The sequence below is a fragment of the Coptis chinensis genome, chromosome 9, assembly GCF_015680905.1.
Source record: "Coptis chinensis isolate HL-2020 chromosome 9, ASM1568090v1, whole genome shotgun sequence".
Taxonomy (NCBI): Eukaryota; Viridiplantae; Streptophyta; class Magnoliopsida; order Ranunculales; family Ranunculaceae; genus Coptis; species Coptis chinensis.
The window spans coordinates 47,529,359-47,544,841 of record NC_141464.1 but is presented as its reverse complement, the minus strand read 5'-3'; the positions used below and the strand labels follow the sequence as shown (position 1 = coordinate 47,544,841).

The 15,483-nt window shown below is 37.9% G+C and overlaps 2 protein-coding genes and 3 long non-coding RNA genes across 5 annotated transcripts; 1 reads left to right on the top strand and 4 right to left on the bottom strand.

Moving 5' to 3' along the window:
* Window positions 1-296: 296 nt before the first annotated feature.
* Window positions 297-695, bottom strand: LOC147476352 (polyubiquitin-like). The gene has a single exon (XM_086585709.1). The coding sequence runs from the start codon at window positions 693-695 to the stop codon at window positions 297-299; it is 399 nt and encodes a 132-aa protein (XP_086441835.1).
* Window positions 696-1,811: 1,116 nt separating this feature from the next.
* Window positions 1,812-4,091, bottom strand: LOC147476351 (uncharacterized). Its single transcript, XR_015208162.1, has 2 exons — window positions 2,571-4,091; window positions 1,812-2,417 (listed from the first exon to the last, which is right to left on the bottom strand). It is a non-coding gene; the product is annotated as an uncharacterized LOC147476351 (long non-coding RNA).
* Window positions 4,092-6,549: 2,458 nt separating this feature from the next.
* Window positions 6,550-7,113, bottom strand: LOC147476350 (uncharacterized). The gene is made up of 2 exons (XR_015208163.1): window positions 7,002-7,113; window positions 6,550-6,917 (listed from the first exon to the last, which is right to left on the bottom strand). It is a non-coding gene; the product is annotated as an uncharacterized LOC147476350 (long non-coding RNA).
* A 94-nt stretch (window positions 7,114-7,207) lies between these two features.
* LOC147476349 (uncharacterized) lies at window positions 7,208-9,132 on the top strand. The gene has a single exon (XM_086585708.1). It carries the CDS (start codon window positions 7,537-7,539, stop codon window positions 9,130-9,132), a length of 1,596 nt encoding a protein of 531 aa, XP_086441834.1. The 5' UTR covers window positions 7,208-7,536.
* A 4,236-nt stretch (window positions 9,133-13,368) lies between these two features.
* Window positions 13,369-14,444, bottom strand: LOC147476348 (uncharacterized). Its single transcript, XR_015208161.1, has 2 exons — window positions 14,023-14,444; window positions 13,369-13,567 (listed from the first exon to the last, which is right to left on the bottom strand). It is a non-coding gene; the product is annotated as an uncharacterized LOC147476348 (long non-coding RNA).
* Window positions 14,445-15,483: the final 1,039 nt, after the last annotated feature.

Below are 15,483 nucleotides of genomic sequence, written 5' to 3'. Positions count from 1 at the left end.
ATGAGAGCGCTGCGACCTTATATGTATTCCCTCCTGCTCTTCAATCATTTCTTGCACATTTTGAGCGGTATAAGATCCATCCACTCTGCAATTAATGAATTTACCTGAAGGCACCCTAATGAATATTTGCATGTCACTCCTCAAATTCAATGTCCGTCCTTTCGAAAAATGTAAGTCCGCTAAAGTCATATCATTCTCCAACTCCACCTTGTCAAGCCGGAGTTTCGTTTTGCCAATTGGGATCCCCACCATGCTTTAAATCGGGGAACTTGACATCAGAACCATCAACCATCTTTTCACTTTAAGACTAAAAGTTCTATTTTTTCAAGAGTAACCGATATTAGCGTTGTATCTCCCAAGCGAAAGACTGCATAAATTGTTGACCCTACCTCAATGTTATAACTTGCAATCGTTCGACCATCATCCAGTTCTTCTCCTAAGTAGAAAAGCTCTTGTTGGCCATGAGAGATACCCTCCTTGTTCGTATCCCGCTTTTGATAGGGGATGTGGTCCCTTATATCCACATCAAGTGTTATTGGCTTCCCAGTCTGCAACATCTTTACATGTATTTTTGTTTGGAATCCTGAATCCAGAAAGACACTGATGATTGAGCCATTCTTTATGTCATAATCAACAACCTTTTGCTCATTCTGAAGCCAATCTCCCGCAAAAGATAGACTCTTCAGATTTACCATAGATATACCTTCCAGTTTTGAAAATTCAGTTCTCACATTTTAGATTGTGTTAGACTTCTTCACCTCTCTCTCTATGCAGTTTTAACCACAATACCTTTAATAACCATGCCAGAAATCAAAATACAATAAAATCAGTACTTTGCTTAAAAATTCATTCACACAAAATTTATAGAGTTGATCAAAGTTGAGGCTTGCAGTACAGAACCCCCCCTGAAAGAGGAGTAGTTACTGAGCTACTCATGTGCGGTATCTTAAAGATTCTGGTGTATCTTGTGATTCCCACTCCCAACCTCATTAACGCCCTCTTTTATTTAATTTTACCCTGATCAACAACATTGATATGTTTTGCTAATAAATTCAGGAAGGACAACCCATAAACCAAAGAGAGATCCTCCATTCAAAAAACACAAAGTAGAGCCAACTCAAGGTATGGGCATATGTCAGATTTTAATCTCTTGTAGAAAGTTGATATTATAGTCATGAAAGTAGATCTTCGATATATAGCTTAAATAGTTGATAATGATGTTGTTACTTACTTGATGTCTTGCTTTTTCCCTTCTCCACCCATTGCCACCCCATCATCTTGGCTTAACACTCTTTCGCTGAAGTCTACCTAAGTCTGTGTTTAAGTCAGTGATGTCTTCAACACATACTGGCAAGGGCAGATTCTCAATCTCACCGGTACCATCTCCACCAGAGAAGTCAAGGCCTTCAGAATCTCCCTTTCACAATTCTTCAAAGGGTCAGATAAGCGTGGAAGATGGTAATACTAGCTCCTCAAGTAAAAAGACATGAATAGGAATAGGAATAGGAATATGGTTTACATGAAAGGTTATTGAGTTTCTCCTCTTCTTGCGTTGAATATATACTTACGAATTTGAATGCTTTTATAGGACCTGGATAAAGCCATTGGGAATGCAGTTCCTAACTCGGCAAGGAATATTGAGCCAATAGTAAAAAAAGGTGTGGAGGACGCCGCGAAAAGAACTGACTGAAAAAATAACTGGGTAAGCTGCCCAGACCCCACCACCTGTGATTTAATTTAAGGAGGAAAAATAAATCAATACAATGCCAAATACCTCAATGTCAAGTAAGAAGAGGAACATTAAAAACTAATTAGAACCAAATTGCAATCTAGTTGTTATTTTATATTATGGTTGCAATCTAGGTACAATGCTGTCACCGTGCTGGCTGGCTTGAGCTCAAGTGTGGTAATAACTCGCACAAATTTTACCAGCTAAACTAAGTTAGCTCAACTCAAACGGGTATCATCATTGGCTCTTACACCACTCCCCTACCTTATATCTTATCCTATACATGCATATCGTGTAGAAGTTATCCTCTTGATCAATTACACGGAGCTACTTGTAAGCTCTGATAAAAGTTGTGTCATGAAATTATACGATATATCTCCCTTCCTTTTGGGGTGTCATTTTCACTACTATGTCAAGTTGGACAGAATTTTTAGTTAAAAGGAACAAATTGTAGTTGCATACATATCACAAACATCATGAACAAAAGAAGTATGGATACAAAAGACCGGTCTCTCCAATGTCTCCATCTGAAGCTCTCTCTTCTATCTTTTCCAAGGTTTTGATTTGTAATGGCCCCACACCAGCCACATTTGAAAACAGGAGTATAAGACGATAGAAGAAGCCGCAGTCCACAACCCCAACATGTTGTCTCAAGTCCCTCTAGCATGGAGGTAATACAGTGCTCCTCCTACACATGATCAAAGTATATATGATATCATTTAAAATGCCCAATCCAGATAAAGCTCCGTTCTTTATCATTTAAAAAAAAAAATCCTTTTACTAATTTTGGGATGGGAATAAAAATTGTGATGTGGAGAGGGAGAGAGGGATAAATAAGTACCTTGACTATATTGTCCATCTATTGGAAGAAAAGAAGAAAAAGAGAGAGGGTTTGAAGAGATGAATTTTTTTTGGAGAGTTGGGAGTATTTTGTAGAATTGAAAAAAGAGTATAGAAAGAGGTTTTTATCTATTTTGGGTTACGAACAATTGAAATCGGCAAAAAAGAGCGTATAATTCCTTTTTTTATGAAAAATCTGATGTGTCAGTCTCAGAGAAAAAAGGGGGCTGACGTGGGTCACTGGGAGCATTTTCCACTACTCAGTATTAATGGTCTTTGATGTCCCGAGAATCCCTCCTTTCTTTTAATGCCGAAATGTAGTTTGAGAGATTTCGGTATTTTAATTGCAAAATTTCGCACAATTTTGCTTTAAGCTCATTTCACGACGAGGGACAAAGTAGTATGCTGCAAAGTTACTACACAGTACACACCCTGATTACGTGAACAAAATCAATAGATTCAAACCTACGTACCACATAACAAATGGCCTAGTAAGTTCCAAGAACTCCATGGGGGCATCTACCCTTACGTTAATAAGATCAACCGCCATAAGGGAGTCAAAGTGTACAATTATCCTCTTGATTTGCATGATTGCATCTGTGGATAAGGGTGGAATTTGAGCCGAGCGGCTCGGGCTCATTCAATTACTTAATTAATATAACATCAATATCTTGTTTTCTAGGCACATATAATCGACACAAAGAACTTTGAAGTTGAGGCAGTTGCAAATATTACATTGCGATTCTACGATGGAAAACTCTAAGCTCCTCTTCTTTGGTTGTCCATTCTCTACCAATGTCTGGTCACTTGTGAAGAATGCTATTGGCTTAGGAAGATCAGTAAAAGCTTCAAATGTAGAATGGTGTGATATAATTAATTTCTGCAAAAAACTCATCCACAAGGTAAAATATACAAGGTGTATGTTTGTGCCACAATAGGTCATTTGTCGAAAGAGAGAAATAGCAGGAGATTCAGTAACAGTTCAAGCACTTTTGGTCATATCGCTAACTCTATTCTCAACGAAATGAAAATTTACTTGGGAATAAGGATTGACACTATTCAAGATTCTGCAGATATCAGATGCTTACTGACTAGGCTGGACATTCAAGTAAAATTCAGAACTAAAGAGCCTATCTATTGCAAATGGAAGTTCCCTCCGATAGGGTATATGAAACTGAATACTGATGGTTCTATGAAGCGGAACACTGTGGGCTATGGTGGAATAATCATTGATCAATATGGGAATATTATTCTCACTTACACCGGTGGAGGTTACCAACGTTCAGTAATATTTCAAGAGCTTAAAACTATTGAAGTGGGACTACATCTCTGGTAGCAACTAAGTATTCATAAGGTTAAAGTTTGCTCGACTTTATGACTAAGTACCACGTACTTTTAATTTTTTTTTCCTAAATGATACATGTACTTTTTTTCTCGCATTTTCGTACCACGAACTCTCAATTTGTTTCAATTTAGTACCTCAGTCTCTTTTCCGTCCAATTTCACTAACGACGTTAGTGATCTCTCACATGTTTTTTTTTTTTTTTTTTGTATTAATCTTTAATCAATCTTAAAAATTTATGTGAACATTTTTTTTTTATAATAATCTTTAATCAATCTTAAAAATTTACGTGAACAGTGTGTGTGTGTGTTTTTTTTTTTTTTTTTTGTAATAATCTTTAATCAATCTTAAAAATTAATTCTTAAAAAAAAAACACACTATTCACGTAAATTTTTAAGATTATTACAAACAAAAAAAAAAAAAAAAAAAAAAAAAAAAAAATGTTCACATGAGCTCGCTAACGCCGTTAGTGAAATTGGACGGAAAAGAGACTGAAGTACTAAATTGAAACAAATTGAGAGTTCGTGTTAAAAAAGTACAGGTACCATTTAGGAAAAAAAAGTGAAAGTACGTGGTACTAAATAGTCATAAACTCAAGTTTGCTTTGACTCCCTCAAAGCAATTCAAATTCTCAAAGGTTCTGAAGAAGCCCCATGGCTCTGGTGTAATTTAATGGGTCTTTTGCATTTTGGTCCTACTATTAATTGCGAATTTAGGGTTTGGTCCACAATTAATCGTTTATTGCAGTTTGGTCCCAAATTGCCGTTAAAGTGTGTTGACCGTGAGTTGACTGAACGGTCCACGTCTATTCCATCCATATATTTTCTAAAATGCCTATAATACCCTGCGCACATGTCGTCGACACGTGACTTATTTGAGGACCAAACTACAAATATTGTTATTAAAAGTGGGACCAAATTGCAAATATTGTTATTAAAAGTGGGACCAATTACTAAAAACTATACATGACATCATCTCATTCATTCAATCCAACGGTTTTAGACAATTAACATTTTTTTTCTTGAATACCACTCCACCACCACCTCCACCCTCCATAACAATCTGAATCGCCACCACCACCACTATCTAACAACAATGTCCGTCATTAACACAATCAACTACTAATCAACTACTCATTTTTTTTTTTTTTTTTAATTTATTTCAAGTTAAGATAAGAGTTGTTAAAAATTTTGTCTCATTTATTAAGGAGTTTAAGTTGAAATTTCAAATACCCAATCTTTTTTTTTTATTATTTTATTATTTATTATTTTTTTAATTCAAAATTAATTTTTGTAGTCTTATAGTATTTTAAGTTCAATAGGACAAATCAGTATAGTCAAGGTGTTGCACTCTAAGGCTATAATACCCCTCTGTGCCTTATAAGATGGTATCTGATTGAAGACTGTGAGTAATAAAAAAAAAAATAGAAACAAATAAAAAATTTAAAAATTAAATATGACATAAAACTAAATTACTTAGCTAAACTTTAAAATTAATTTTATGTGATTGTAAACATGAAACCATTGTAGTCATTTAAAAGAAAAATCTTTAAGCAATTCAAAAAGCAAAATAAAACTCAGAAAAACTTCTCTCAAAACAATCTAGCTATTTCAACTTCAATAAACTAAAATAATGAACCAATCGAATTGAGCCAAATGAGTTCTTTATGAAATAGAACACGTGATTCAAATTTTAGAATCCCGTAAAACTTCATTTAATTCATCTTCTTTGTGTTTTCTCTTAATCCATACAACTTAACAAAAACTAGTTAAAATTGTACTTAATAAAACTTACTAAATTTGTAAAATTTCTTGTACCATACAACAATTTAAGTGTAAATGTGTCACAAATAGCAAAAATTGTTTGAAAAAAAAAAAGTTAATACTACATTGCGCCAAAAGAAAATACCATATGGGTTTCACCGCTTGGGACAAATGATTTTTACGTATTTCAATGATTGTGGAATGGTGATGAATGAGGTGATAATTGAGTAGTGGAGAAGAAGGTGGTAGTGGTTATGGTGGCTAAAAGCTATGGTGAGCAAATTTTGATTAAAAACATTTTAAGGGTAAATATGGTATTATAAAATTTTAGATGGATTTATAGGTGGATTTTGATCACTCTTGTCGTTGGATGTTGATTAGTTTCACGTCTTTGCATTAACGCATGTTAGGGTAATTTGGGTATTAAGAAAGTGAACCTATGTCAATTTGGGACTAAAATGGACCAAACCCTAAATTCGCTATTAATAGTAGGACCAAAATGCAAAAGACCCTAATTTAATTGTTGATATCAGATATAAAGTTTCAAGGTTTAAGGATGTGATCTTCTCTCATGTCTATAGAGAAGTTAACAAAAAATCTTGCAAACAGAATATAATGGTCCTTCTTTAGACAATAAACTTTATGAACTAGTTTCAAATGATGTAAGGGGAATGCTCAAAGTAAGGGTTTGCCAAACCCTATTAACTTGTTTAAAAAAAAAATACTACATTGCGCCAAAGAATACCATATGGGTTTCACCGCACTTACGTTTCAATGCCCATATAGCTAGCTAGAGCAAATTTTGAAACATTAGGGAATTTGTGTTTATAGGTGATTTGATCTCTTGTCGTTGTGCTTGTGTAAGGAATGAATAATAAAAAGGAAAAATCAGAATGTCAATTCAATGATTTCAAGGCATAGAGTATCGGCTATCTTTAAATTATGCAAAATTCCTCCTCTCAGGTAGAAACCGTGAACACTCAACGGAGTCTATATACATAAGCTCTCCGAACACAATGAATTGAAACACTAATCGATGGTTTGTCGAGTGTTTGTTTGTAGTCCGACTTGACTAGGAAAAGACTCTTTCAAATTTACTGAAGATGTCTTGTACGCTCACAAAGTGGTGGTTTTATTTCTGTGTAGAAGTGAAATTTCTGGTGTGGATATGTCGCCAATTTATAGTTGTGGACCGACCTTTCTGAAAAGGTACAGGGGAAATTTGTTCTAAACTCTACTAGAGCTGAAACCAATTAAAAAAAATAACAGAATTGAGTTTTAGAATCAAGCAAGTGTCAACTATCAAGGTCTTAGTCGTATTCCTTACCAGTTAGTAGTGGGATTTGATCATCCCATGATCCAGACGCAGTGGGCAGAAAGTGAGGAAACATGCATCCATGTAGAAATTCAGTTATAAGACAATCAAACTTACTGAATAATTTAACTGTTTTCGAAGTTCCAAATTTTAGTTGCATAATAACATACCATTATTAAAACAAGTTGATGCAAAATGTCTAATACATTGGAGATGCTCTAACACATTGTTTCTTTTACGCTTCTTTAAGGTATACCTTTAGAGTATAATAGTAGTTATGGTATTTTAAAAAGTTTCCTTTGAATCTAGCAAACCAACAATGGGGACATGTTGTTGGGAGATAGGAAGTGAAGTAACTTAAGCTGCTGCAGTGATCGCATACACCAACTTTTTGCCGCTTTTAGTTAAATCTTGCTTGGAGAAGAATTCTTATCTTCTAAAGCCTCTAGTTTCATTCCTTTTCGGGTAAAATCCTTCACTGATTACAGTGAGAGTTCTGAAAAGGAATCAACTTCAAGCACCTTGCGTTGGTTTGCTGATCCTTGACATGGCGAACCTGTCGGTTAACAACCAAAATTTCCCACCCCTCCATTCAGAGACAAGAGAGACTAATAACAACAACAGCGAAGAGAGAGCGCTGGGTTCAGAACAACCACGTCCAACACCTTGGAGTACCTTGTTTCAAGCTGCCAAGACGCCAACTTTAAGCAATACGCTACAAAAAGTGGATGTTCAAATCATTGATGGTATCACACAGATACCTTTAGACTTAGTGATGAAAGGCATCACTGAATGGTACGATTATGTTGTAGGATTCTTTCTTGAGAAACGGCTTCCTTTCCTAACCGTGAGGGACCACTTAAGAAAACGTTGGAAACTAAAAGGAAGCTTTGAGATGGTTGCTGATGAAGAAGTATTCTATTTCAAGTTTTCTAATAGTGAGGATAGGAAGAGGGTTTTAGAAACTGGAACATTCTACATTTCAGGTAGATGCTTTGTAATATCAAAATGGTCCCAAGACATTGAAAGAAGGAGAAATTCGGTGCAATTGATTCCTATATGGGTAAATTTGCATAATGTCCCAAAGGAGCTATGGACGGAAGATGGGTTGAGCTACCTGGCAAGTCGGCTTGGGGTTCCTGATAGTATGGATGACGCTACTGCGCACAGGAAAAGATTGAAATTTGCAAGAGTTAGTGTCAAAATAGAGAGCACTGCAGAGCTCCCAACTTTCTTTGACATAGAAATGGGTAAGGATGACATAAGAAGGATATCTGTAGAATATGGGTGGATACCTAAGATGTGTGGGAATTGTAAATCTTTCGGGCACTTTACTGCAACCTGTACGAGGAAAACGAGCAACACTGAGGCTCGAGGGACTAGAGAGAAAGAAGTTGTGGTTGACAATACTCCGAGTCAACCTGAAAGTAGCTGCTTGAGAACAGTGGATGGAGAGGTGGTTATTGGAGGTACGCCTACTGAAAGTACTGAATGTCTTATACCAGGAAGCTGTGATGAGGGTGGGAATACTGAAGTTGCTCAGGAACAAGGTGATGACCAGAGTACAGGGAACTCAACACAGGAAGTAGAGATGGATATGGTGAATCAAGGGGTAATAGAGATAGGAATGGCAAACAGCAACTTGAATGAGGGTTTAGTGGAGGAATATGAATTGAGTCTTGTTATCCCGGAGATGCATACGCCAGAAATAACAGCTCCTTTTGGAACTGATCAGGGTCAGGTGAGTGACATAGTCAGCGACCAGAGGGACAGAGGTAAGGAAAGGGAACAGAGTGATATAGGTACTGCCATAGTGCCTTATGTGGAGGTAGTACAAGATGTGGGGATAGATAGTAGCCTGAACCAGTTGTTGGAATACGATGCTGAGCAGCAGGAATATCACAATAGCTTTGCGGCGCTAAGAAATGGGGAGATGTCTGATGAGGACACGTCTGAAGAGGAAACTGAATACTTTAAGGATAAGAACTTAATTCCTTTGACTGGTGAGCCTTTCCCCCCAACAACACCAGGAGGTGTGGTGACCAGAAGCAAAGGGAAAATTAATCAAGGGTCTAAAGAAAAGAAAAAACAAGGAAGCAAGAGTAGGGGCAGGCCTAAGGGGTCGAAAAACAAAAAACGATAGGATCAATGATTGAACCTATTAGCGTATGGAATGTGAGGGGAGCAAATGATTTGTTGAAAGCTGCAGAAATAAATAAGGTGAGAATAGATAAAAAGCTGTGTGTTTTTGGTTTACTAGAAACAAAAGTCAAAAGACCAAAGTATGATACCATTAGGAGGGTTTGTTGTCCTTCATGGGAGCATGTAAACAATTATGAAAAGAGTCAGTCAGGGCGTATATGGGTTTGTTGGAATCCTGGAGTTGTTCATGTGTCTGAAGTTAGTCGACTCGAGCAATTCATACACTGCAGAGTCAAATACCTTCCAAGAGCGGAAGAATTCTTATTCACAGTTATTTATGCTAGTAATAATTCTAAAGTGAGACTCGATTTGTGGAAGGACTTGATGGGTATTCATAAATCAATCAAAGAGCCGTGGTGTGTCGCCGGGGACTTTAATAACATCAACGCGGCTAATGAAAGAGTGGGGGAGACCCAATGCATCCGAATGAAGTTTGTTGAATTCAATGCTTGTCTTGAATACTGGGGTTGTCGACATCAATTCAATTGGATTTTTCTACACTTGGTGGAACAAGTCCGTGGTTCGACCCAATTATCATGTCAAGGATTGACGGATGCTTAGTAAACAATTGGTGGTGACTCGTTATCCTCATTCTCAGAAGCCGAGTTCCTTCCTCTAGGAGTTTCGCACCACTCGCCAATGCTACTTACGTGGGTTGATCATTCGTAACTCCAACTCCATTCAGATTTGAAACTTTTGGGTTTACCGCCCGTGAGTTCAAGGCCATGATAGAGGAAGTATGGAGCACCAATATCTACAATAACCCGATGTATATATTGGTATAGAAACTGAAGTTGCTAAAGACAAGAATAAGGCCATGGGCAAGGAAGAATTTTTCTAATCTTCATGAGAGAGTAAACTCAGCAAGGCAGGAGCTACATGACGCACAAGTAAACTTCCAGAATAACTCAAGTGATGTAAATGAAGGGGAAAGAGAAAGGGCAGCCTTGAAGAAGTATATCGAGCTAGCACGAGCTGAAGAGATAGATATGCAACAGAAATCAGAGGAGAAATGGAGTACAGATGGGGATAGATGCACTAGTTATTTCTTCAATTCTTTGAAGGAAAAAGAGGCTAAGAAAGGAATATGGGTCATCTCCAATGATAATGGGGTAACAGTATATGGGCAGACAGAGGTAGCACAGTGCATTGTAAAGTATTTAACCCAAACAGTGGGAACTGCAGCTCCATCAATCAGCGAGGAAGAGTTCTTCATGGGGCTGAAAGTTAGAAATGTGATTGATTCAGCCATGAGAGAGGTATTGGACGCCGATATCACTGATACAGAAATCAAGGAAGCGTTGTTTGCAATGGAGAATAACAAAGTGCCAGGACCAGACGGATACAATCCTTTCTTTTTCAAATACTGCTGGGATATAGTGGGGCAGGATGTCTTGAATGCTATCAGGAATGTCTTCAGAACATGTAAGATGCCGAGGGGAACAAATGCTACATTTCTATGCCTAATCCCAAAGAAGAGTAATCCATCTAAGGTGGAAGACTATAGGCCTATTGCACTTTGCAATACTTTGTACAAGTGTGTTTCCAAAGTGATTACATCTCGGGCAAGAAACCGGTTATTTCAGAGTTAGTACATGAGAATCAATCGGCCTTTATCCCCGAGAGATCGATACAAGATAACATCCTTCTAGCTCATGAAGTCTTTGAGAGGCTACGAGAGAAGACATGGTACCCCAAGATGCTCACCAAGGTGGATATTAGAAAGGCATTATGATATGGTAAGTCGGGTAACAATCCTAGCCATGTTGGATAAATTCCTCGTTCCACCAAAGATGAAGAAATGGATACAGATGTGTATAAGCTCACCTTACTATTCTATTCTTATAAATGGCTCACCGGAGGGGTTTTTTGCGGGAGGCAGGGGTCTAAGACAGGGCGACCCCATGTCCCCATATCTCTTTGTATTAATCATGGAGATTTTGGGCTGTGTGATTAGAGAGAGTATTGATAATAAGCTGTTCCAATTTCATTCGAAATGCAAGAGGAGTCTTCTCACCCATCTGACCTTTGCGGATGATGTTCTGATATTCTGTAAAGGGGAAGTTTCATCTATTGCAGCCCTCAAAGATTGTTTGCTTGCCTTTAGTGATGCTACAGGGCTCCAAATCAATTCCCAGAAGACTACCATAATGATTGGGGCTATGGGGCATCAAGATTCTCTTGACTTGGCTCATATCCTGGGCATTGAACTCGTCAAACCTCCAGTAAAATACCTTGGTCTCCCGCTATTTTCAGCCCGTTTAGGTATCAAAGATTGCCAACCTCTAGTTGAAAAAGTAACTGGGAAAATCAAGGATTGGAAAGCACGGTTGCTCTCGCATGCAGGCAGACTCCAGCTGATTGTATCGATTCTTAGCTCTCTTCATATTTATTGGGCTAGAACTTTCATCCTACCAATAACTGTTCTAGAACAAGTGGAAAGGATATGTGCTACGTTCCTATGGAGTGGGATTGATATCAAAAGGTGTGTGCACCAAGCAAGTATTGGAACTATCAGCAAAGCAAAAGAAGAGGGAGGGCTGGGCATTATGAATATGGAGACATGGAACACTGGTGCGCAATGTGGACTGCTGTTCAAGATAGCGAGCAAAGAAAAAACTCTGTGGGTTGATTGGATATGGAAGAATCAGCTTAAGAACAGCTATTTGTGGACCATGAAAGTACCAAAAGATTGCTCCTGGTCAGTGAGAAACATCCTCAAGTGCCGAAAACATGCGAAAGATCATATCCTTTATGCGATAGCTAATGGAGAAGACACGCTTTTATGGCATGATTTATGGTGTAACAGCAGCCCTCTTCTGGCGAACAATCAAGCTGTCATGAGTATCCAGCTCCTCTCAGTATAAAAGGTAAGTGAGCTAATCTCGGATGGAGAATGGAATGGAATTGTTGACAATATTCAGTGTAATCGACTAAGGGAGGACATCAGGTCTACGACAATTGAGAGCCATTTAGAGAAAGACAGAGTCCTTTGGAAACCACATCAGAGTGGAAATTTCACGTCAAGCAGTGCATATGAGGCCTTGAGAAGACATGGAGGGAAAGTCCGATGGCAGAGGTTAGTTTGGGGAAGGTTAGTCATTCCAAGACATTCCTTTACTTGCTGGCAATTGTTCTCCAACAGCTTGTCAACTCAAGATCGGCTAGTGTACAAAAGAATACTTAACCATTCGTCCTGCTGCCTTTGTAATCAAAGTAGAGAGTTCTCCAACCATCTCTATTTTGAGTGTGACTATTCTCGGTAATCTTTTATGGGGAATAATGTCGGTCTTTGGGAATTAATTCAAATCACCGCAATTCAAATAGAGAATGGTCGTTCATCCGAGAGAATGCCGAGGAGCAAGCCAAGTAACCGAAATTGCCAAAGTCTACATTTGTGCTGCTGTAGACGCGATATGGAAAGAAAGAAATGCCCGACGGTTCAAGAATAACGCACAACCTGCAGCAGTGGTGTTAAAGAGAACTCTTAGAAGTATGAAGGCGTATGTACAACTCAAGATCGCATCTATGGAAGATTCAATAGCTGCGAGAAGATTATGCCAGGCTATAGGGCTTCAGGTAGAGTTTGAACGAGCCAAACAACAAAGTGTATATTGGCAGGCCCCAGAACAGGGTAGTGTGAAGCTAAATGCTGATGGGTCCTTGTCAGAAAAGGGTATGGGCCACGGGGGTGTAATCAGAGACAGAAAGGGAGTCTTGTTGGCAGCGTTTACAGGAAGTGGAGGCGTGGAATCCATTGTATACCAAGAGATGAAAGCCATAGAGGTTGGTCTCTGCATTTGTCAGGAAATGGGATTCCTAAAAGTGGAAGTGGAATCTGATTCTCTCGCAGCAATTCAGATTGCAACAAAGATAGCTAAACCGCCGTGGTATTGCCAGAATGTGCTGGCACACATCTTAGACACTTCTTTGAAATTCATGCGTTGTAAGTTTTCACATGTTTTTAGGGAGGCCAATAGGCCTGCAGATTACCTTGCAGGACTAGCCCCTTCTCATTGTAATGAGCTAATGCATTATGGACCTCCAATAGGTAGCGAACTTAGTAATCTCGTAGAGGAGGATGCATTAGGTACCAGATATGTACGTTTTGGATAATATATGCAGGTGGGGGTCAGCCTAACCCCAGCTTACTGTTTAAAAAAAAAAAAAAAAAAACTTACTGAATAACAACCAGAAGGAAGAATTGCATTTCCATTATTTAAAAGCACAACATGTGAGTCCATAACTAAAGCAAAAGCTAGATTGCTGCATAACACAAGACAGTCTACTTTGGCACTGAAAAAGAAAACTCCCACATCAAGGTCGACTTGAAATCTCTGCTGCTCCAGCTTTCGGGATGTTAGATCGATGAGGCCCTGAAAATTATATACAAAGTAAGGTACAATTTCCATGTGCTTGTACAAGTGAACGCTCACGCACAACCAGTTGTAATATGTATGTACTAGGAAATAAACAACAACGCAACAAGGAGTTGTCGGCAAGATTGGGCATCGACATCTCTAGCTCGTTGTTGCCAAGTATATATAACTAATATAAGCCCTCAGCTTATAATGAAAGCATATGGATTTCTATATTTGCTAACTTTTTAGACCCTTTCGAGGTAGGTATCATAGTTGTTTTTTTTATTAGAAATGTGTATGATAGTTACTGAAAGACATGATACATTTGTTTCAATCTAACAAAGTTATTGTGTTTGCTAAAAAAACAAATATATATATATATATATCCTTACTTACGTGCAATCAATCTCAAAATATAAATGGACAACTAAAATAAATTTAAGAGGTGAAAGGATGGAAAAGGGCATTACATAATCCTCCCATTGGAGGATCGTCATTATCTGTATGGAATGATGCTTTTCTGGAAGTAGCATCTGCTAGCATTGAGCTCAAGAGTATAAAAAGCAAAAAGACACAAAACAACCAAAAAGATCGGTTAAAGAAATACGGTCGAAATTTTGTCACACATGAAGGAATCTTCATTGCCAAATAATAAATTTGTAATGGCAAAATCTGAACACTCCTTCGTTCTCACCACTCAAAGTTCCTCGACAACTATAAATAACAGAATAGCAAGGGACTTAAGTTGGACTTTGGAGGATATGGAAGACTTTGAAGCATACCCTCTCGGAGTCTTGAGACTTGAGAGGCAAGAGTGAAAAGCGCGTAGAGACTTCATTGACTAATCCGATCTTTTAAGTCCAGTCACTTTGGGAGATGTGACACACTTGACTTTAGAGTGCATCTGAAGCCACAACTTCACTTGTTTTGGTTTCATTATAACAACGGTCTAATATATTCCTAGTGGAAACTAGCAAAAACAAAAAAGTCATTGATTTGAATCGGTCCAAGTTCAATCACTCATGCTTAATTTTTTTCCCTACCCAATCACACGGTAGATCTATTCACGACTGCTTATAATCACATTATTGGACAGTTGCTAAACTTTAACTTCTACTGGTGAAACTTTGCTTTGACCAAATTTTATCTTTGAAGAACCCACCATGGTAACTTGCTTGTAGACAAAGCTTTAATATCCGGTCTGATTCGATCCATATATATATTAGCATAGTCCAATTTTTTTGCTCGGTGTTTCAACGGCTTCTAAAATTGCTAGCAGTTCTGCAAGGTAATTGGCCGGTATTAACTCCAATTTTCCTCCACATTACTAACCTGAAGGGTGTTGATTTGGCTCGACCCAGCATGCTACATGCTGTTAAGTGGCAACATTTTACTCTGGTAAGTATAAAAAACCATTACAGAATTCAAATTTTAACACACACACCCATTTTGTATCATTTTAATTGTATCTCATTATAAATGCAACTTAGCCATTTTTATTAAACTTTTCTTGTGTTCTTTCGACTTTGTTCACATCTGCATCAAATAGTGATTGTTAAATCGGTGGCTTCGTCATTCAATTCAATAATGCAAATGCACATACTTGTATATTTGATTCCTAACTTTAGATTTTTATTCCTTCTACTCCTGTACACCCAGGGTTTAGATTCAACTGCAAGCTCTAATTCTGGTAACAAAATCCTCCTCCTCATGTAGCCATGTACTGTATTTATGTGTTTCGTCTCATTATAACAACTGATTGTCTAACATAAATTTATTCATTAATCAATTATAGGTGTGAGGGAGTAATATTCACAACCAATGAATATTAAGCACGTGTTCAGCACAAACATAAATACAGATCGATCCTCGATCCTCGTCCTCATAGCTCGCTTTATAGTGACTCAACTAGGGCAATCAATCTGACTAAT